This window comes from Phalacrocorax carbo, chromosome 2 (genome assembly GCF_963921805.1).
Source record: "Phalacrocorax carbo chromosome 2, bPhaCar2.1, whole genome shotgun sequence".
NCBI classification, from domain to species: domain Eukaryota; kingdom Metazoa; phylum Chordata; class Aves; order Suliformes; family Phalacrocoracidae; genus Phalacrocorax; species Phalacrocorax carbo.
The window spans coordinates 113,133,399-113,157,282 of NC_087514.1; the positions used below are offsets into that span (position 1 = coordinate 113,133,399).

The window sequence follows — 23,884 nt, forward strand, 5'->3', positions numbered from 1 at the left end:
ATCTTTAAGAGGCTCCTTAAGGAGCGCTGACATCACTTAAATAGAGAACCTTGGAGTACAAGGCAGAGATGGTGGCTATGAAACTGATATATTGCAAAGGTTGTCGATTTACAGCATGTTTATTTTTCCTTTCTGGCACAGTGGAAATCTAGAGCGCACTGAATCTCTGCATGATAATACTCTAACCCTGTCAGTGCCCCTGATGCATGAAGTAGACTCATCTATCAATGGGTAAGTACCAGTCACCAAATGAAAACAACAAAAATAATAATAATCCTAACAATAACATCTGAGTCTGTTCCAGTGAAAAACTGAATTCTTCTCTTTGTTTACGTGTAGCCAGAGTCTTGCTTTTTTCCCGTTTCCCAGGCTCTGGAAATACAGACAACCTCATTCATTATCTGGAAATTTTATTTGTCGTGCCTTTCATTCCAACACTGTATCTCTTTCTCACTTGTTTCTAGCTAATGCTAATTAGTTACCATCGCATTTATAGTAGGTATTTTACTGATCATATTTGAATGCATGTGATTCTGTAGATACAATGTACCTTAAAATAAAATAAAAAGAGAACAAGTAAATTACGTCTTGTTCCTTAGGGCATGTCTTTAAGGATGTGGCTGAAAATCACCAGGCCAAAGGTTAGGGTCAAATGTTCTGGGATTTTAAGGAGTTTGGTGGAGTCTAGCTGTTTGCCTTTCTGTTTAATTTCACAATCAGAATTCACTTCTGCTTCTGTTCATTTTCCCGCTCCCTCTGCTCCCTAGTCTGCGAGGCATCTGAATACCAACAGAGGAACATCACTCACCCTTTTACTGAAAAACTTGTATAACACATAGCCATTGCCCTCTCCCCATGGCTGCCCATGTGCAAGTTCCTGCCCTGTACTCTGAGGTCTTCCCTTCCATTTCTGCACTGCAGTCTAGAATGAAAGATTTGTGGTCAGTCCCAACAGACAGACCGTCCTCTGGCATAGACAGCACTTGAGTTGGAATCGGGGGACCTTGTCACTGGAGTGAATTAGCATCCATGTAGACTGAGAAAGTTGACATTCATTCCTAAACTGGGGAAGCAAAAACTTGTCAGCAGTGTCCCCAAGAGGTCAGTGTCTGTTTTAGCCACTATTTATGGCAACCCACAGGGAATATGTATTGTCTAAATGACTAGTGGAGAGTGGCATCAGTGGAAGTCAAAGATTCTCTTGACCAATGTGCTACATGTGTAGGACAGCTACCTGCACTGACATGTGATTTGGCTGAAAAGCAGGGTAAACTCAGATTCATGGCCTAGTCTGAGTTTTGCCACATGAAGCTGATTTCCCCTATCTTGTTGCATAAAAATAAAATCCCTTGATGGCTGCCACAATAGTGAGAATGGCTTGAGCCTGCTCAGAGGAGTGAAGAGCACTGTCAGGCCTCACAAGATGACTAGCAAGGAGAAAAATGTCCTCTATATTGAGAGTACAGTCTCAGCAGTGTGTTCTGGAAGTTTTTGAATGGTTTCATTGTTACAGGTTGTGTGAAATTTAACTCTATATGCCTTGCTTCTTGATACTTTGATACAGATCGATTTTTGTTTAGCTTTACTGATACAAGTGCATTCATCTGTGTCTTTGGATCTGTTAGTCACCTACAGAATACTGCATGCCAAAAAAACCTGATAAAAATTGGGGTCTTTTCTCTTCAGAATGTACTTTTTTAAAGCACAAGGTCTCTGAATTTATAAGCCCCACCCAATTGACTATGTGGGTTATTTTTTTCCTCTCTCATAGACAAGGCTTAGTTAATTCAGGTTCACAGAAATGTCCAACTAACAGGGAAAAGTTGTGTTGATTGGAGGGCACAACATTCCCAGGCATGGAAATATTAATAATACTCTTTTTCAGATGGTGTATTTTCAAAGCTTATTTTTATTAGCTATCCTGCATTTAAGTCTACAAGAACAAACTTCATCCCTGGTCATGAATAGGCCGGAAGGGCTTGTACCGTGTTTGGGAGGAGCCCTCTGGCATAATGCCATAAATGGGAAGAGTAAATCTGTCTCTCACTGTTTCCCCAAGCAATTTCTGGCATAGGAGGCAGGCAGAAAAAAAGAAAATGTACCTAAACAGGCTTAAAATCCTGTCTCAAAAAACTCTGACCCAAAAGGACAGCCTGGGAAGGAAGCAGAGTTTTAGGCAGTCCCTCATCAAGGTTTGTCTGAAATTACACCAGGACCTTTTCCAAACAGTGGAGCAGCCTGAGATTAGAAGGAGGCACAAAGGATGCTTAAAGCACTTCTAGTCCCTTCTGCAGGATTTTCAGGTACTATGTTGTGCTTTCAAGTCTTTTCTGATAAAACCCTACTGCATTTTACTTTGTGATAAGATGATAAGAGCAGCTGAGGAGACTTACTCTGTGCCACTGTAGTTGACAGCAAGTTATATCCCCCTCTACTCTTCCCTTTAGCCATCTGCTAATCATAAAGGTAGTGAAGCTCAGATAATGAATGAAGTGTTTACTCCTGCAATGCTATGTGAATGGTAGATAAAACTGAAATGTTGCTTTAGTGAATATGTAACTGAAAGTATTCCTGTTTAGTAACTGTTTCTTCAGATTAACTTGGTAGTGCAGTTATTTCCTGAGTTACACAAGCTATAGGACTTGCACAAGTCATCTATGGAAGGGGGCCCTGGAGGAGAGGTTTTGTGATAGGAAATGAGAAGAAGAGATAAGTAATCAAAAGAAGTCTGCTTTAATGATGGGGTGATAACCAGGGTCAGTTGAGATGCTGCTTCTGTAGTCTAGTGTGGTCAAGAGGAAATCAAATCACAAATAATAGATTAATGTAAAATGGTCCAATAGAATTTCACATGACCAGAAAGCAAGGGGTGCAATTCATCTTGCCACAAATATATTTAATTTTTATGTCAAAGGCAGCTTTCTAAATCTGTGTCTTGATCTTTCAGAGAAGTCTTCCCTACTTCATTTTTCTACGGTGATTCTGTGGATGCATCCAACTTCATTCAGCTGGAAAACCACGAGTGCCTTTTCCAGTCTCTCAACTTCACACTGCAGGTAAAACTGGTCCTTATTTTGACTACTTTCCTGCTTGACAGCACATTTTGGTTTTTTATCTCTTATTCGAAGGGTGATATGGGCTTTGGTGCATGTTTCTGAATCCCACTATGCTGTGCAATGCATTCTTGATTGGATGCCATATTTACAGCACACTGGGATAGTATATTTCCTTATCTAAATATATTATACAAAGAATTGCAAATAAGGCACCTCACTTCCATAGGAATGAAGCTACTACCAGTTGTTTCTCTTTTACCTTTCATCACATGCTGAGTGAAGAGTTCTAGTTACTCAAGTGCCACATCTTGGCTGCAGTTGCAGGTTCAAAAGGGAGGAGTAATTCTTTTTAGTGGCATGGTCATTGAGCAGAGTGGACAGCCTTTATCCATGAGAACAAACACGCACCTATGCAAGGGATTCAGACTTGCTAAATGCCCCTGGTGTGAAAACATTTATAGCACTACTGGTAAGAGTACAGCATGGCGAAGAGACTGTGCCACTAAAAACACCGGTGTGAAGAGATTTCATTGAATGTCTCATAGCATCTCAGTGTTACTCAAGTATTATCTACAGATTATACTCCACGTGGCAGTTAGATGGCTTCCTGATGTGGCAAAACATACGGATGATTTATTGTAACAAACTCTTGTGATGAGACCAAAATGAACTTGTCTCACTGCCGTGACTGTATCTATTACAAGCACTTCAAATCCTTTTTGACCACTAGATGGAACTAGGGAATGATAAATCATGCAGAGGTCGGGGAATCATTTATTGTGAAAAATAGTCTTTCGCCTTTTTTCCCCTTTCTGTTCTCCTAGGCATGAATGCCACTCAGCTTATAATGAATAACACATGTCTTCCTCTGTGGACAGACTGTGGTCCAGAGCAATTAAGCCCCCACTGTCATGCAGTGCCCTTAGCTATTTAGTGAAAAGGAGTGAAAGCAGGATTTCAGGACATGAAAGCTTTTGTGAACCAGGCTATTAATTCTTGTGATTCTGATTTCATTCTTGAGGGTTTATAGGTCGTCTCCTCTCCCTCCCCCTATAGCCAGTTATTGGTTAAAAACAGATAAAGAACAGATGTACTGATGCTTTAACTAGACAAATATTTTAAATAGAACAAAGTGGTAACAGGTAAGGGAGAGAGAATCTATATATTGGCAGAGCCACCATTTGTCCTGCCCCATCCTCTTGTCTCTCATGCCCACACTTACGATCTGCAATATTAATAATTTTTTTCCATATAGAAGTAGAGAATTTTACTGTAACCAGCCACAGATCTGCTCTCCAGTAAAGTGGTAAACCTCATAACTGTGTGTGTCAGAAAGAAAGGGTAGAGTTTCATAATGGGCAAAGCATGGTTTGTATCACTGTTTGCTTAATTGTTTTTAATGATTTGCTTGCCATTTATTAAAATTCTCCAGATGGAGAAAAGTAATAGTTCCTTAACCAAGAAAAAGAGATGATTTACAAAAATATGGGGCTTCATAGCATTTTTTTATACATGAAAATCTATACCATGTCCAATGTTAATAGGGAAAAAGATCTATGCATCCTTTTTTTTTTTTTTTTTGGGGGGGGGGGAGGGCGGAGGGGGAGGGGGTGGGTAACAAGATCTGTAATGAAAACGTCTTTTCTACATTAACTCTTATATCTGATTCAGTGAGATAATCAAGTTCTTTTAAATGTCTAACATGAAACATTATGTTTGTATTTCATGCAGCATTTATCATGCTCCACTGTAGTGGGATTTCTCTCCCTGCCTGGAGCCTCAGGGTTTTTGTAAGGATTTGGCATTGTGAACTGATTTTCTTTATCAGTCAGGCATTTCTTCAAATATAAACAGTGTTTGAAGAATGAAAACCTGTTGGTTTTAATATTTGTACTTTGTACAATTAACAACTGATTGCTACATCTTTTGATAGTACTGTCTCAGCGTGGGTAAATATTCTAATGGACTTAATGTTTTTACTGTCTACGCTTCTGTATGTGTTGTTAGAAACAACCTGGAAATATTTTTCCTAATAAAAAAAAAGTGGATAGACATGAAAACTTATTTTAATTGAAATTTTTCCATGGATTGTTTCTTTTCAGCAAAAACCCACAAATTTTGGAATTTTCACTGGATACATTTCGGTGGTGGACTGGAAATTCTTTGAGTTTTTGTTGAAAATTTGTGGGGGGTTTGATAGAAAGCCAATGTTTTCCACTAAGAATTTCATTTCATTGGAAACCCCAGAACTTGAATGGAGGTTGTTCACATGCATTTCCTGGCAACTCACTCAGCAAACCCGCAGTCTGGTAGTCACAATCATCATTACTTTGGCTTCTGCTCCATAAGGAAAACATATGCAGCATATAATGCAGTGGTTACCAGATGGAGACAAGAATGTTAACTGAGACAGCAATATTTCTTACAGTCTTCCGGATGGTGTTACCAAAACACTCAAAGAGTACTAGCAGTGTCTCTGTATATAAGGTAGAAGTCTCATGCTATTTGTATTGATGACTAGTAATTATCCTGCAAAACTGCTTCTGACTTGATATATGAGCTGTGCCTAAGGACTGTTAGATAAGCTAAACCTTTGACTTCATCCTGATCTTGCAAAAGAAGTCTTAGTCTGAAGACGTCAAAAAACTTGCATATTATTTGAATTTTTCCAAATTTACCTATACTCCCAGCTCTGGTTCTACAGTAGTTTTCCATTTATGAGCAGTCGTATATGTAATTTTTATTATAATGTAATGTATTTTTATTCTTTTTTTAATACATTTATAAGCATCTTTGCCTTACAGGTTTACAATGCTGGACCAAGCACTCTCCCTGGAGCTTTTCTTGACATTTCATTTCCAAACCGCCTCTCTGCCACTGGAGCCGAAATACTTCACGTTCAGCAGATGATGGTGAGTACGTTATGATGTGTTCAGAGCCCAGAGAGGCCCTGAGAGCTATTGATGACTGAAACAAAAGAAGTCCAGCAGAACTAGATGAATCAGTTGCTTTTTTAGACAATGAAAGATTCTTTGTGTCTGTGGCCAGTCCACCATAAGCAGCTGAGCCCCTCCAGCTGTTGACTGCTGTCCCTCACCTAGGGCAAGCAGCCGGTTGTGTGTTCCTGGTTTCCTACAATGCCGTGTAAAACTAGGTCAGGCTAATCCTGAAGGAAATGTGAAGAACACTTCTCTAAGTCACACCTCCAAAGAGGATTGAGTCTTGATCAGAGTCCTTCCAGATTAAATGGTGTATGTAATACCAGCAGGATATGTTACCAAGCTGACTCACATTCCCTGTTTTTTTTTTTTTCCTTCGTTATCTGCAAAAATACTAGTTAGGTCTGAATACATTACAAGTATCTGTTTTTTCTATTTTTCCTATGGTCCATGTTATAATTTGCTCTTTTTGAGTGTTCTTTTAACAAATGTAAGTAACGGAGAAATTTATTCTTTCAACACAGTGTTTTTCACAAGATGATTTTGTGTCAACTACAAAGAAAATAAAAATAAATTGTGGCAAAGGAGGCATGTTCTTAGATTTCATTTCTAATATCTATTTATTATTTTCAAAGCTTTTGTTAAACCACTAAAATACCATCATTTATACTGTGGCGGCCAAGAGAGGAAAACCTCGCTACTGAGGTAAATTTATTGCTGAAATTCAGAGTAATCTCTCTTTTTGAGACAGAACCAGCTCTTCAGGCACTTGAAAAGAGGTATTATACTTTCTTTGTTGTTAGCTACTTTTCCAGCTTTTTGTCTGAAAAGTATTACCATCCCTTGTATGCAGGTAACTGTGTCACTGAATCTGCGTAAATATAGATCTAATAAGACCTTTCTAAGCAGGTTTCCAAGATTTGAGCTGTTGAAAGGTATGAGATAAATATATTTATGGCTTACAGATGGGTACTAAAGACAGAATCACTGAGAAACAAATTTGGGATATTGTATTAGGTACCAGTGTTGTACAGACTGAGTCACTTCTCCAACTAGACTGAATTAACTCTCCAGCCTATGTCTCATCTGCCATAGCATTGCATTTTAATATTTTATTTAGTCCAGCCTTATATATAGAACATCACCTTCCCTTCAACATGTTGCCTGTCAAAGGATCATGACCCATTTCCTTGTCCCTTCCCTGGCCTCTGTGTGCTGTCGGTGAGGGTATGTGTCTGCGTGTGTTTGCGGCAGCAGCAGCAGAGGGCCAGGAGTCTCCTTGAAAAATTTTTTTTTGCCCAAATGCTGGTGTATCCTCTGAAGTTAGTCATTCTATGTATTCGTATACAGCCAAGAGAGAGGAATAGAAAACTCAGTCCACCTAGGCATTGCTTATTTCTCTGTGTTGACTTTTCCAGAAGTCTGGGCAAATTGTCTTAGGCAAGACACCTGTTTTGCATTCTTGAATTAGCTGAGGTGCATGCTATCCACCAAGTGGACAAGGGCTAACTTCCAGGCATAGTTTATCATCATTTCTACGCAAGACCCTGAGTTACACTTAAAAGGATGGATGGACTATATGGTTTTGAATAGCTGTTAGAAAAACAAGGCAAAAAGCTTGAATCTTGTGCTTAACTTGTTTTTCATTGCTGTTGTACCTCTGACGGCTTACCTAAAGGAGGTCCAACTGGGTGGTGTGGCCTTGGGCACTGTGCTAATAATACTTGTAGAGTTTGCATCCCTTTTCTTCAGCAATAAGTTGCATTTCCCCCAGCATTATTTGACATCTTTTTTCTACTTTGTAGTTTGTGTTTGTAGAAATTTCAAACTGCTATTGTGAGACCTATTTGCATTGCAGGCTGAAGAGTGGTAGTAGGCAAGTATGGTTTTATGAGAGATGACTGTATGACAAATTGGCATACCCTGGATCATTTCAACCACTGGTTTTGGGTATATGGTCAGTAGGAGTCTAATGCATGACTTTCTGAGCATCTCTGACATGTTAATAAATGTTATGCAAGCAAATCCTGTCTGGGATAGTGGTTATCCCTGCTTTACAGATAAATAATTGAAACACCAAATGGTTTGCCTGAGGTCACACAGGAAATTTGTGTCAGAGACAGGCACTGAACCCATGTCTCCCAAGTCTTACTATTGTAACAGGAAAAGCATCCTACTCACTTTCCTCCTGCCCCTCTCCCACAGAGTTTTTATTGACTGAAAAGGGAACTAAAATCATGGAGATTTTCATCTTCTCATAGACTAAATATACTTAGACAAACAAACAAACAAAACCCTAAAAGCAGCAGATTGGCATGAACTTCGGAAAATGGGTTAGAACAGCTGTTTTTCAAGAGCATTTTTTAAAGCATAAAGATTTCAAGCTTTTGCTTATTTTGAACTTCCCAGAATCTAGACCACAGTAAAGGTGATAGTGTTCTTTCAGACAGTGCAGGTGTTTCTGTAATTACACCCTTATACCTATAATCCAGCCATTCTAGGTGTCAGCATTGCCAGACCTTTCAGAATAGCTGTTGTTAATTCAGAGGATTAGGAATTGTCATTTATCTGTAACTGAGACTGTTGATACAGCATTTGGCATTTGATGACATCATAGTTTGGGGTTTTTAAAGCTAATAATTCTTTTCCCACTTCTCTGATATACAGTACAGCAGTGAAATTTATGGGTGAAAATGCATAGTAAAAGCACTAGACTTTGTGTCTCAAACACACATATACCACACAAGATAGTGCCGGGAGCTAATTCCTTCATACTGTACTGAGTGATCTAGTCTTTCAGACACAAAAAATAATAAAAGAAAGAGAGTCACATATGGCCCACTGGAACGGTCTGTATCTCTGGGAGGTGTTAATAGGAATTATTATCTTGCTGCTCTTAGAGGAAATGACAGCCCTCATGCTTCCTCTGTTCCTGTTGCTCTTAAGCTTTTGGCTTTATTGCAGAAACTGTTTTAAGATTTTCTTCCAGAGAAATTCAGGTCACAGAGATGTTTTGACATTTGGAGTTCTGCCTTAGAGATGTTCAGACACTCTTCAAGGGGTATTGGGAGTTTCTGCAGCACTTCCCCCAGCAAAATCCCTAATATACAAAGGAAACAAGTCAACAGTAAAAGCCAGAAGTAAAAGAAAATGGATAATTGAAAGAAAACTAGGGGAAAAAAGTGAACTTTCTCCCTATCAGGAATTTTAAACCAAAAGGAAATGCTAGAAATTTTACAAGTCATTTTAACTAGGGAATTTCACCATTGACATTGATTTGACATAGTAGATACCCAAATTCTGCAGCGGTAAATGGTATTTTGGAAGCAGATAAGATAAACTGACACTTGTTTGGTTTTATGTAGTTTTGTATTTGCTTTCTTGCAAAGGTCTCAAGCCAGGTTACAAACATAATAAGTAAAATACCTCAGCTTGTTGGTAAAAGTATTGTGATAGGAACGGTATAGGTGATGACACAGAAGAGCTTCACCCAAAAAGAGTACGGTAGAGTTAGTGTTAACAGAAATGTATATTCCCTCTTGAATAGTTATAAATACTCTTCAAGCCATTGATGATCTATTCTTCCACAAAGGAAAACAGTGCTCATTATACTTGTGTGTGTTTTGGTTTTGAACTGCAAGATTAGTAATTTCCTTTGGGTATCCAGCTAATTTGGAGGGCAAGGGAAGTGCTACTTGACTTGCCAGCCAAGGAGCTGCTTTCAGGGGCATCCAAAAAGATTTCCACAATGGGAGTTCCTACCAAATTAACCAGGGTATTTCTTGAAGCTGTTGATAAATTAGCAATATGTCCAGGATTACTCTGATGCTGGCTTTGTGGAACTGGATCAGATTGTTGCCTTCCTATTTATTTTATTTCCAGCAAAGGTAAACAAAATTATGAGGAACAAGGGACTAACAGTTGGAAACAGAGTTTGCCTCTTTGAACTGGAAGCCAACTGCAATGCAAGTAGATGTCTCTTGCCCCTCCTCTGGAGGGACCAAGCTCTGAGGGCTGCCAAGTTGTTTAGACTCCAGTCAGACAATTGTCACCAGAATTGAAGATGCATTGTGTTAACCCAGAGCAAGTGCCGTGTGCGTTTGTGGGTTTTTTTAAGAAGCTATTGCTTCTTCTATTGCAAGCACTGATTGTTTTTTTTAAGACCCTGTTTAGATGAATCAATACCAAGTATATAACTGTGTTGTTGTCATTACTGAGATAAGAATCTTGTTGGAAAGGGAGATGCACGTGTCACAAGACAGTCTTTTGAAGGAGTTTGCAGTCTAGGCAATGAAATAAATGGGAATTCAGAGGAAGGAGGGAGAAGGAAGGAAATACTGTCCTCAATTTTCTGATGAGAAATGCCCTCCCTTCATGTAACTTTTGATACCTAAGTATAGTAATTACTGTTTTAGTAATTGCTGGTAAGAGAATATTTTAAAATTACTATGTTCTCTTACTCTAGTAATTAATGGAGAGAGAGAGGCATAGAAACAACTGGAGAACCACTTGCTGGTCTCCACTGACAGTACAAAAACGATCTAGTCTCCCTGAGTTTCCCTAGACATCTAAGATCAGACTTTGAGAATTATCTCCAGAGAGTGAAAAATGGGTTAAACTTCAGTCTTGTGAATCCTGCTCCCATTAACCTTGAGTGTGCCAGTCGGCTCAAGCCCTTAGTTCCTGGTCCAGTGTTCCCATCACTTTCTGGTTAGGGAGCAAGATGATAAGTCCTTCTTTTGGAATGACAGAAGTCCTCCAATTGTCCTGTTATGTTTGGCATATTCACTTCACGCTTCTCCTTTCTGTCTGAGTGGGTGAGACCTGGATTATGCCCTTATGAAAGTTGGATATCAATAAGATTTATAAAAATAAAGAAAAGCTGAACTTGAAATGAATTAATGGCATGGAGGAGTTGAAGAGAATTCCTTTTGCAAGTTGTCTTTTAAGTTAGTGGCTGCTTGAGCATGGGACTGTAGAAAATCTTGTCATGTTCAATAAGGAAAACCATTGAAATAAACATTATTCTCTTCCTGTGAACACTGAAAGAGAAAAAGTAAAATGGAGTCAGTCCCAGAGCCACAAGTCTTTCCTGGCTGATGACAGGTTACATTTTTAAGGCCAGTTTTGTGTAACACTCATGTCATTTTTCTTCCTGGCATTTACACAGTAATGTCTGTAAGGAGCAGGAAGATGTTAAGGGGAAGAGTTAAAGCTTGCTGTCTTGTTCCGTGAAAGGTCCCAGGCTGCTTGAGGTTTTTCTTCACTTGTATAATGAAAAAGAAAACTTTGCAACTTTAAAACCTTAAATGCAATTTCTGCTTATTATCTGTAACATATGAATAAGATTCTTCGGCAACTGAACTGCTGATGTTTAAAACCATCAGCAAAGAAGAACTGTCAAAGCTGTCTAAAGTGCTGGTAGTGCATGAGTGTGCCTTTAAGCATGTGTTGAGGTGCTTCTTTTAAGCATATGTTGAGATCGTCAGGCTCACTGTTGCACGCTCCATATACAGAGGCAAATCTGTATATTGTTACCATTGTGTAGAAAACCCCTAGTTTGTTGGCAGCCAGTTTAAAATTGTTTTAGCTTCTGTCCTTTGAAGTTTCAGGTCTTGGCTCTGAAAACATAGATACACAATCCCAGCATGTGAAAATATAAAGGTTTGTTGACAGTACTCGATGTAGGAAAATTTTCTTCCAGCAGCAATTTATGCTGCTGCTGGTTGCCACCATCGATAGAAGGTTTGTATAGGAACATTTTGGACTTACAGCAAGATTTATTTTAGCCCTTTATATTAGTAATCCCCCCTATAGTCTCTTCATTTCAGTGATTACTATACACACATTCGCATACTCATATTTTGGCAACATATTTAAAGGCATAGCTAGATTGTTGGAGGAAGTTATTCATTCCAGGGAGTGTATTGTACAGAAACTTGCTGACCTTCCTGCCTCCTTTGCCTTAATTACTTCTTTAAATGACTGTTCCAAAACAATTTGCTCAGGCAGTTGGAGGCATTCCTCCCACCCCCGGTCTAGAGGATCTCTGTGATAGCGATGGAATCTGGCTGCCTGGGAGCTCTGTCACTTGCAGAAGAAACTGGTGCATCCACCCTGTCTTGAGATGGCTGTGAGGGGAGGCAGGAGCGTATGCCATTGTCCAGCATGGCACAGTCACCTCTAGGCATGGGAAACAGGACCGCAAAGCAGCTCAGAAAGAGCTCTCATAAACATCTTCCTAATGTCTGAAGCTCTTTCAGTGAAGAGGAACTTAGCTCTCATTTAAGATTTCATTGTTATACAGGAAAGGGTGCCTGGCCATAAAATAAATTTCTTTCCTGAGTTAGGACCTTAAAAAAAATCCAAAGTGGAAAAAAAATCATGACATTTTTGTTTACAGGAATCACTATACAAAAGCTGTGCCTTGGTTATTGTTCACTGCATTTACAGTGCTTGAAAATGATCTTTTAATGTATTGCTGGATATTGCCTTCAGGATACAGCAAGACTACTTAACACAGCAGAAAGTTTTCTGTGAATTCCTAGTTTGGATTTTTAGCTGAAACCATACTTGCACAAGTTTTGTGATATTTTCTTTTTGTTTTGTCCAAATCTACTAGCAATGAGAGTGCTGTAGTATTTGCATAAGCAGTGAAAATTTTTTGCAAATGCTAGATAAAAAGAATGTTCATGGAAAGCAAATTTTGAACGTGCAAAGGTAAGCCTGTCTTTCAAGAAAGACTGGTACTATAAAGATCAGGGCCATTGAAACATGGACAAAAAATGATCTGTGATCTACATATTAATCAGACCATGGCAACACTTGATGTGTTCACTGGTGGCCTGTTCACAATTACCTTCTAAACTAACGTAGTGAAATTTGTCGAATTACTTGGTTATTGAAATTTTCCAACACCCTCTCCCCATAAAACTCATGATGTGTCAATATCATATGGCAGTCTGATTAATACTTTGTGTCAACTGAAAGTGTTGCTACTTTGTGACTGCCCGTAGTTCCTATTTTCTTGGTAGAATATGTGATATTCCAATTTTGAAAAAGACAGCTGATTTGCCTTTTTATAAAAGTGAATTTCAGGTGAAGAAAGAAGTATTATGAAGTGAATTGGGTATATACATTAGCTCTTATCAGATTCATGAAGGAAGCAGGAGGTTTGGTGGATACCTCAGTAATCAGGAGTTTTGCTGAGGTATGGAAAAAATATACAGAAGACTTTTTGTAAGCTTCCCAGGCAGGAAATTCCCCCGTGAAGGAACTACTGAGTGAGGAAAGAGTCTACAAAATTTTATTTTATTTTAATGTAATATTTTATTGTTTTATTTCTCTTTGAAGAAGTGTAAGAATTACCTCTTTTCACCATTTTCCCATTGGCGAAGATGTTCCTGCCAAAAAACAATGAAGAAGGAAATTCAGGAAAGAGATGATTGATTAGTTCTTTTAAAATATACACCTCTTTTAAATGCTGATTCATAAGCTAGCCATTTTCTTTTATAAATAACACAAGATTTGTGAATTAAATGTAAATTTAGAAACGAGAGGAAGAGTTAAAACCAATGGTATCAGCATGTATAAACTCTATCTCCCATTTGATGGAAGAAGGGTTTACCCCCATGTTCTTGTGGAAATAAGCATCTTTTGTTGGATTTATCTCCTGACCTTGAAAGTACATCGTTCCAGTCTTGTGCAAGGTACTGGATAGTTTCAAAAGTATCAATAAACCACTCCTTGGGGGAATGAGAACTCTGAGGATGTCCTGGAAACAAAGGACATCATCTGCCTAACTTAAAACACCCTACCAGCACCCACCCCCTAGGAGGGATTTTAATGAGGATCACTCATTTAATCTTCAAGTGTCTACAACACATCAGCAAAATTATCCTCTTGGATGTCATACCTTCTCTCCACTGTCCCTAAAGAGAGCTTAGATCTTAGAGTTGATCTTAGATACCTTTCTGATACATTCTAATATCTGCTTTAGTGAAACATCCCACCTGAATTTTTTGAGCCTACAGGGAATGTATTTATCTGCACAGTATTCAGAACTTTTCATCCTTATGTCAGCACAGCCCATGAGGAAAGTCCAGCAGTTAGGTAAAGAAAAACCATGGGCTTATTTGTGGTTTCTGTGCCACAGGAAAGGCTATAGACAGGGATGTGCGGCAGACAGGTGCAACCTAGCTGAAAGAGGAGTAAACTCCAAGGGATCTCTGGGGCTTTTTAAATAGAGACGTACCTTGAGATCTATTTGCCGCCTCTTGAGTTAAGCATTTAACAGTTCATCATAAGGAGAGGAAATGTACCTGTTAGTGACTCCCTCTGGATTTCAACTGTTAAAGGCTGATATACAAGGAGCACATGAATGTTAGAGGTAATCTGGTTTCCATGTAAGATGGTATTCATTCATTCTTAGGCCTGAACCTTCTGCAGACCTTACAGTTAAATCATAAGAGTTGTTGATCCTTCTCACTGTGTACATGTGGCAGTGCCCTCTGTCTAGGAAAGAAGCCACTGTCTTCTAAGTCAGGAACTTTAAATCAGATTTTTGCTTTTCTTACTACACTGGTTAGGCAGCACTAGTTCTTGAGAGTAGTATTTCTGGGGATTGCTGCTAAATACGTGCAAAGTGGTTGCAGGGCCAAGACCAGGCAAATATTGCACGCTTGTGCTGATCAAACCCAGTTAACAGGTTATTTAATTAAGCTGCAGGGTTACGTGGATCAGAAAAACATCTACAGGCATTGCAGTCAGGTTAGCACGGATTTATGCCAAACATGCATCTGCTGTTTTCCTTTCGGCTGGAGGAGCAGGAGCCAGAGCTACGGTGGAATACTCCTCTATCCTGATTTAATGCTTTAGCATCTCTGCTTTGCTGTTTAAATCTTGTCTCTCGCGGCCATGTAAGTTTACCTGTTGGATCTGTGGACTACTGGTTTTGCTTAACAGCATGCCTATTTTTAGTCAAAGTCTTTCAAGGGTGGTTTAAAATGGGTTAATTTTAAAAATTCTCTCCTGTTGTTTCAGTGACTCTTAAATTTATTGCCAGAATCAACAAAACTGCTCTGATTCAAACATGTTTCATTATCTGTGAATATTAAACATTTTTGGCATATGGAGCAAGTACTCAGATAACATATTTACAGAACTTATTTGTCTACTGTTGAAAGTCTGACCTTGTCTGGAATTTCTTGTGAGTACTCTTTTTTTTTTTCAGTGCGTGTGACATGTTAGATTAACCGTGCCTATCAATTCATCTCTGTTCACCTACTATAGGGTGAATCAGTATCTTTGAATCAGGGGACACATACACATTTTCCCCCTAATGTTAGGGTGAGTGTGCTATGGTTAGCAACAAAGATAAACAAAAATTAGTCTGTTACTTATTATCCAATTTGCAAGCTTGAACCACTGATTAGACATGCCTACATAAATAAAACAGCAAAAAAACCTAATAACAAAGGAGAAATATATAAAAACTATCTGGCAGCAGTTTCAAGTAGTCTATGGCCAAACTGTCCTTTGGAGCCGGCATACCCCAGAGCTGATGAGAAAGGCATTCATTTCAGACTTGAACAATGTTAACAATTTTGTGAAACAACTGACCTGTGTTCAGACCTTGAGTGTGTTTCCTGCAGCTAAAATTGCCGTTCCAAATATCTTGTGCCTCATGATGTTTTCCCTGAACTTGTCCCTGCACTTTTTCTGTGTTTGGACTTGGGTTTGGTTCCGTCACACGCACTCGCGGCTGGATTCCACCTTCACGGTTCCTTTCTGTCAGCTTAATGCTGCTGGCTTCCAGGCTTTTGCTAATAACTGGTGAAGATTTAGCTCAAGAAGGGAATCAGGCTTACTGGAAGAGCCTGGAAGCTTCAAGTTTTAATACCGTAATGATTTTGTCTGCATTAGTGGGAGTGTAGTGTTGTCTATAAGGAATGAGCTGAAGATACACATTTGCTTGCTGTTTATCTTGTAAAATGCCAATCTTTAAAAACAGGATTAGCACTCAGCTTCTTATATGCAGCAATGCAGTAGGGAGATTGTACTTAATGCTTTGTTGGAAGCAGCAGCTAGTTTCCTCATGTTTTTCAGTCTCATTCTTCTGAGACACTCCTATCACATGCACGTACTTAACCCTGTGCTAACTGCCAATTTCCACTTCCCTGTGCCTGGTCCTTAGCTGACCTTTCCAGCCCGCTGTTTGGAAATTCTATTTCATTTCCCTCTCCCAGGTTGACACCTTGTGGAGGATATGAGACTATGGAAAAAACAGAGGGTCTCACTTCTGATGCGTGTTAATTGGGTTGAGGTTTAGTCTAGAAGGGGCCGCTGGCTTTCAGTCCACCTGTGAAGTTTATGTTACATGCAGTATGGCCTGAATGCTTAAAATGTTTGCTAACAAACCTAAAAATTTCTTAAAGGCCCCAAAGGCTTGCTAGAATTTGTCATGTTCTGAGAGTAGCTACAGATGAGCAGAAACGATGTTGTGAGTACCCTGAAGGTGGAGGACAGAGCTGATAGTAAAAGGGGAATGTGCAGGTGAGGCAGCAGGTGTATCATTTCTCCTAGAAACTCCAAACCCCCTAAACCCATGGCTGACCTGGATTAGAAATGCAAGCAGCATTTCATTGGCAGCCCTGGGTTATCCTCTGTGTTCCCAGGAGAACACATGGTGATTGTCCCCCTTGCATTGGTACCACCTTGTGAGTGCCAAGCCCAGCACAAGTATTGTTTCTACACGTTCAAGGCAAGTCAGAGGGGATGATGCCTGTGTATGTGATAAATCCACCATGCTGTTCCCGTACAGCCCTGTTAAATATGCTGCACTTTTTTAGGATGCAATGTGTGTGGAGTGTACATGATATGTTTTACATACAACTGTTTCACTCTGACATGTCCTCCTGCCACTTTTCTTAAGAGTGGCATAATCTGATATGGTTAATCATTGCTACTTTATGAATTTGCCCCAGCTCCGTAAGACTTTTCAAATATTCAGAGTCCACTGAAGTCATCCTGTGGGAATTTCTTCCTTGTTGCAGATACAGCATTTTTAAAGCATGAAGTAATGCACGTGCTTTCTCCAGTGGTTATGTCTTGTCTCTGAGAAGCTTAGTGGTTCGTGCTGACAACAAAAAGTTGGCAGAGTAACCCATTGTATAGGCTGTCCTATTTAAACATTGTCTCTCAAGCACGTTTATGGGCTCTTAAGGCTCCATTATTTGGACATCCATCCCTGTCTCCTTAAGGACAACAACTTCCAGTAAATTAACAAAACTAAAGACTAACTTGGCTCTGAATGTGTGACCATTTATGGGTAGGGCGGACAGTGTAAGGGATATTCTTCTTTCTGCATGGTGATAGTTTAGTAATACTATTAACGTTTGCAGAGGTGACCTTTAGAGGCTTGTTATGCAAGGTGCCGTTTGTAGTCTGTGTAGTACTAATGTTCTGGTTTATACCTCTTTATGTTTATGCATGTTGCATGTATATGCATGTGTTGAATACAGTAGGAGAATACATATATATATATATGTTCATGAATGATTTTTCAGTTCCTTAGAGTTTGGATGTCCAGCTAAAATTCTCTAAAAGATGGTCATTTTTAGGTGTCACACATCCACCATCTGGAAGCAGGCCTGTTAGCTGTCTAAGCAAGGCACGCAGCAGAAGTGTCTCACTGTTGAAAATTGTAGATGGCTATTCCGGCATCCAGAATGCAGGCGATATCTGAATGCAGGCTGTGCTGGCTTTAATCACTGTGATATTCCATGGTGGGAATATCAGTGTGTTTGGGTGGTTTTTTTTTTGTTTTGTGTGGGTTTTTTTTACACCTTTCTTTACCTTGGGGCTGAGTAGTTTGACAAAAATGCCTTTGAACTTGAGGTAAAAACTAGGAAAAAAATAATATGTGATGCGTTGATGTTAGGTGTTTTGCAGTCTATGACAAGATGTTCCTAGAGAATGGGAACATCCCTACCCACAGACAGCCTGGTAGGAAGAAACCAGTGTCAGTAAAAACTTGTGGGGGAAAATTTTACTTTTGTTATTGAGGTTGGTTTGTGTCACATGAAAGTTGAAGACGTTATTCAAGGTGATCAAAACATGCTTCGTTGTAAATGGAACAATGACAAATCATAATAAATAAATCAAGTTATAAATTCTTCATGGAAAAGGCTTTCAAGAATGTTTGGGTTTCCGTCAGAAAACCGCCCCCTTATGAATTGGTAATATTTAGTTCTGTGTTACAAAACTCTTACACTGTTACCCTGAAAAAACTCATTATATATGTGGTAGTCTCAACTGCATGTGAGAGCGTAGACTATTGTACATAGAGAGGAACTAGGAAATAATTTAAGACCTTTGAAATGACTTTTTTGTGATTTTTTTTCTGCAGTGTAAAGCTGTTCAATGAAATCTGCTAGGTCAGATTAAAAAAAGTATATATCACTTCTAGTTATGGAAGAATTTTGTATGGTCAAGACTGATTGTAGACTTTTTGTTCCAGAAGGGTTTGCTTATGTATAAATGTAACCATTCCAGTACATAACAAACGATATGAATTCCAGGAGTCCTGCTTATAGGAGTTAATGTAATATCCACAGTCATGAGTGAAAAATTTGAAAACTTGTTCTTAGCAAGCTTGCATAATGTGTATTTTGCGCACCTTCAGAGTCATTACCCTTTGCAGAAGTTCTGCTGGGCTGAAGACCAAAGTGTGCCTTACAGTGCTTCTTTATTAGCCTCTTAGTTCAGTCCAGAAGTGAGCTTTTAAAGCAAAATCCCCAGCTCTCCCCAGAGAGGGAGCTGTGGTTCGCATTCCAGACTGCACAAACTGGATTCCTTTTGGGGCAAAAGAAACACAGAGGAGCACTTGAAGAGTGCACTTAATACTCATTCGTGGCTGCAGCACATTCAGGCCCCAGGACCAGACTCAGAGTAAGTTAGAAAAGTATGTAATATGCACATCAGCTGCTGAGGATGCCATGCAGTTAGCCTGGTTCACCTTCTTGTTTGGCCTACATTATGTGCTAATGTAGACTTTGTCTACATCTGTCTGGGTACAAATTTTAGGTGCACTTCCAGTACAGGAGATTTAACTGTATTGCCAGTGCACCAGACCACAAATGATTTTATGCAAGGCTTAAAACAGGTAAGTACCTTCAGGAAAACAAAATGAAACGACCTTCAGAGTCAGCTCTGACACAGCTCCTTGGAAGTCCCTCCCTGGGAGGCTGCAGGGCCGCTTCTGTTTGGTACCTCACTTGGGAGAGGGGTTTTATTTTCCAAGCTGCAGTCTTAACGTAGGATTTAAGAGAGCCTTCCTTCTGTTCCTGTTCCCCCTGACCCAGTTTTGTTGTTGGTTGTTTGTGTTACGTTTGGATGCTGATTCTTCCATGTGGCTTCTGTATAATCCTTGTACTGAGTGCAAAAGCAATGCACATCTTTCCACACCCTCTGCACTGCTCTGAAAACCCCCTTCTGCTATTTCCGTGAGGTGTGATATCCCAGGTCCTGGGAAGATCACTTTGGGGGTAGTTCTTTTCTGTGGCTGTTGAGACCACATGGAAATTTCTGAAAAGTTCTAGCATGTCACGTACCCTGAAACTCCAAGACTTTGTTGAAGAGCCTGGCTACCTACTCCATTTCGAAGACTTGCACATTTCTTGCACCTATAAATCATAAGTGTTTGCTCATGCAAAGCCATTAAACTTTGCCAGAAATTTTCTTCTCTGTGTATCAGATTATGAAGTTGGTCAGAAGGAGAGAAACAGGTGGCTGGGGTAGCACCATGTTTGAACACGGAGAGGCTCACCGGAGGCCAAATCCTGGTTTGTATTTCAGAGATGCAGTTCAGTCTCAGCATAATGCAGGCAGGAGTTTTGTATTAAGATTTTGTTCAGCAGGTTCATTTCCTAGACCTGAGTTTTTCATTGAAAACAGTTTAATCAGAAGTTACCATAGTTTTGTCTGACTGGTTGACTGAACCTTCCCTTTGTACATATGAAAATTGAGGAAAATAAGAGATGGTGTGAAATACAAAAGACTGACAGGCACCCTAACAAAACAAACACACACACAACACCAAAATGAAGAAAAAAAAAAAACAAACAACCAAAAAACCACCAAAAACCCTGACTGTGGCCAGTCCTTTAAAAAGGCTGGACTTCCATCTACCTCAGCATCATCCACCCATTTCAGAGTTTTTTGTTACTTTTTTCCTAATTCTGTGGCTCTGCTGTTTCTGACTGCTAAAAGAAACTGAGTGCTTCTCAGCTGCCTTACATCCATTCCTGCCCACTGGCTGTCAGCATACACTGATTCATCACAGATACACAGATGAACATGACGTAATTTCTGTCTGGTTGAATACCCCCAAATCCTGCAGGCCAAGTGGTAAGTGTCTCTCTTTGGCTACTAAAACAGGATGTAGGTGACCTGCTGGTCTGTGCCAGAGCAACACAGGTGACAGGAGGTGCTTCGTTCTTGCACAGGTCCCTCCTAGCATGGACAGAGACACTGAGTTTAATAGCCACCTTATCTAGGATTGCTGCATAGTTGGTAGAGAGGAAAGGGTATTTCCAAACTCAGACTTAATCATCTGGAGGTGCTTTTCTCTGTTTCAACTAAAGTGTTTTAAAAAGGATGAGATGGAGCCAAGCTTCAGTTTAAGAAAAGATAATCATTTAGAGAAGAAAGGACCAGATTTATGTTGTTTCAGGCCAGATAATTCTTTTCAGCCTTGTGAGATATTTCTGCTTTGGTTTGTTCTTACACTGTATTTGTACAGGATGTAAAGCAGGACTATTTGGACAGTATGCCAAAAGCTGGGATAGTGCGGAAGCTCATGATGTCCTTTCTGTACCTCTTGCGTGAATCTAATGACATCTGATCAAGTGTCTGGTAATTCAAACTTTCAGGAAGAAGAAACAAGTACTGAATAGATCTTGACTCTCTGCTGTTCTTGATTTTACATAAACCTTCTGGCTGATCTGGATCTAGTTCCCACATGAAAGTTCAAAGAAAATAAATGCCAGCTTTGTGAATCTCTTACCTATAATAAATAACAAAAACTCATTCCAGGTGATCTGGACAAATGGAGAACATCATAGTCTTAATTTTCAGTTGATCCCAAGGAGACTGTAAAATGTGTGTAGCTACCTGTACCTATATCTGTTGGAAATGTAAAGACAGGTTATGAATATGTACTTCAAAGAACAGATTATGAAGAGCCTGTGGGCCAGTGAAGCAGAAAAGGTATATCTTACCAAGAGACATAAACATCACTTGTCTGGAAAATAACATTTAAGATCTAGATAGAACTTCGGGGTTTGTTTCTTTTTCGGCAATACTTTGGCTAACTCAGCTATAAACTGTTTAATGCAGAATTGGACTCGGAGCATGCAGCTTTCCTATCTATAACAACTTTTTTTCTCCCTCTTTCAAGGATTTGTGATTTGAATAAGGTACAAGGTTTCATCCTCTCAGAGTAGAGCAGAGGATGAGGAGAGGTCAACAGCAGGATGTATAAGAATGTCACTTGGTGGTTTACGGGAAAACCTCCCTCTCACTCTTACAGGTTTTAAGGATGGCAGCAGGCAGAACTTGCTGATACTTTGTTGTCATAGTTTGTATTAAATTCCAATAGATTTTCTTCAGTGAATATTCATAAGCTGCAAAAAGTGAGAAGGGTTTTCTAGTGTGAGGTTATCTTGACTGAAGATCATTTTATCAAAGCTTGGTACATTTCACTTGCTTCAAGCATTGACTCTTGTGGACAAGTGAATAAGGCAATGATAGAAAAAGTTTATTTTTGTATTGTTTATGCTCAAGGTAAAAGCACAGATTCTGTGTCCAGGTTTGCGCATTTACACAAAGATTTTATCTCATTAGTTCTGATATAAACTGTGAAACAACCAAGTTGGCCAAAGCATCAAATAATACAGTTACAAAAAAGGTAATATACAGGGTAAAACAATTGACTTTAAATACTGCATGGTGATTTATATCTTTTGCTGAGATTTTTCTCTTCTGTCTCCATCTCCAGACATATAGAGCACGGATGCTTACATGTGAGCTAGGTTAGATGTGTTCATATCCTATCCAGTCAGAGACAAGCATTTCCAGAGCATGATTAGTCCGGCTTACTTTAGACATTTTCTGTAGAATTATTTGACTCCTGAAACACTTATTTCTCTCTTTTGACTGTTAATGGGAGTCCAGACATCCAGCTCAGATGTAGGTGTATTTTTATGGACAGACTAATCCCACCTTCTTGTGTTATTTATTTTAATTCAGAGTAATAATTGTGATTATAATTGTGCTTGCAGGTTGGTCAGGACAAAGGAAGCTGTTCTTTTCATAGAAACCCCAGCCCATGCATTGTTCCTCAAGAGAATGAAAATATTTTCCACACAATATTTGCTTTTTTCACAAAGTCTGGCAGAAAAGTATTGGTAAGAAAGTCCACCTGTGACAAACTTGAACATATGATGTATTTTACAAAAGATTTTGCGTGGCTCAGCATGAAGAACTCGAGCTAATAGTTCATTTTAAAGCAACTGTTTGGTGCATGTAGACTAATACTGATGTTGTGCTGTGGGGATATCGAGTGATTTTAATTATCTGATTTTTAAATGGATATAGGAAGGTTCAGGAAGTGCAGTGGGGAAGGAGTTACCTGACATGGCAGCGCGCACTCAGTGACCAGAGCCCTCGCTCCCGTATTTTATCAAGGCATTTGGGGCAGCGGGGCCCTGCACCGTGCTCAGTGGCTGACCTGTGCAGAGGGCTGGTGTGCAGCAGTGGCCCAGCCCCATGCACTCATATGTCTCAGCAGCTCTGCAGAGGGCTGAATTTCACCTGCCTTGCTTTCATGCAGGTCTCTATATAGCTGTCTTCAGGTCTTGAAAGTTGTTGCTGTTTCAGTGCAGGAGTGCCGTATTTTAGCAGTTTACTGTGTAACATAGTCAGCTGGCATGTTTGCTGTATACAGTTTGTGACTGAATTTTTTTCCTCCTTTGCCTAACAGCTTTTTCCATATTTCCTGTAGGACTGTGAAAGACCAGGCAGGTCCTGCTTAATTATACGCTGCAATTTAAGCTCACTAGCAAAAGCAGAGTCCTGTGATATAAGTGTCTACACACTGCTGAATACTGAGATACTGAAGAAGGTATGTGCTTCCTTTGTAGTTTGTCTTAAATACTAATTTAAATCTACTTATGTGCATCAGTGGTCTCAAGAGCTGCATTCCTTCTTTGCTTTACTAGTGTGTTATAAAAAATGATGGTGTCAGAGAAAACAGATCTATTTATCAACAGTGTGTATGGAGGTGTTAATCCTAGTTCTTACCCATTACCCATTAAGGCAGAAATAAATTAAATTCAGAAATTTATACATTGAGAAACAACAAATGAGACCCCTAATTGTATGCATGGTGTTAAAGCTAGAGACTTCTGAAAGTTTAATTGATTTCCAAAAGTTTTCATTCTGAAAAATGAAAAGTAGAGTAAGTGCATGTAAACTGTGACCAGCTATCTATCATTCCCTCCGTGTAAGCAGATACGTGGCAGTTTTTTGTAATTCTTTACTTCAAATGATTATTATTCAAAGAAGATACATCACGACCATATTAATGCTGAGCTTGACATTTGTGACAAGAAACAAATGGTTGCAAGTTAATTCCTGTCTTCTCTGAAGCCACTGAATGAGACAGCAAATCTTTTAAATTTCTAGTGATTTACTGTGCTCTGCCCTGTTTTTCTATATTTATGGAAACACTGACTGTGTAGTTGTGGCAAGATGCTCTAAGATTATGAGGATATAAGGTAATTAGAGGAGAAAGCCGATAACATGAGCCTACTAAAATAAACCTGT

The 23,884-nt window shown here is 39.4% G+C and overlaps 1 protein-coding gene across 2 annotated transcripts in view; it reads left to right on the forward strand.

Annotated features, from left to right (window-relative positions):
* ITGA9 (integrin subunit alpha 9) overlaps positions 1–23,884 on the forward strand; it is a 229,345-nt gene that overhangs the window by 175,580 nt on the left and 29,881 nt on the right. For both annotated transcript variants that reach the window (XM_064443898.1, XM_064443897.1), the window contains exons 21-25: positions 142–231; positions 2,948–3,056; positions 5,861–5,968; positions 22,339–22,464; positions 23,061–23,180. In XM_064443898.1, the coding sequence (XP_064299968.1) occupies positions 142–231; positions 2,948–3,056; positions 5,861–5,968; positions 22,339–22,464; positions 23,061–23,180 (553 nt within the window). The remainder of the gene's footprint in view (positions 1–141; positions 232–2,947; positions 3,057–5,860; positions 5,969–22,338; positions 22,465–23,060; positions 23,181–23,884) is intronic.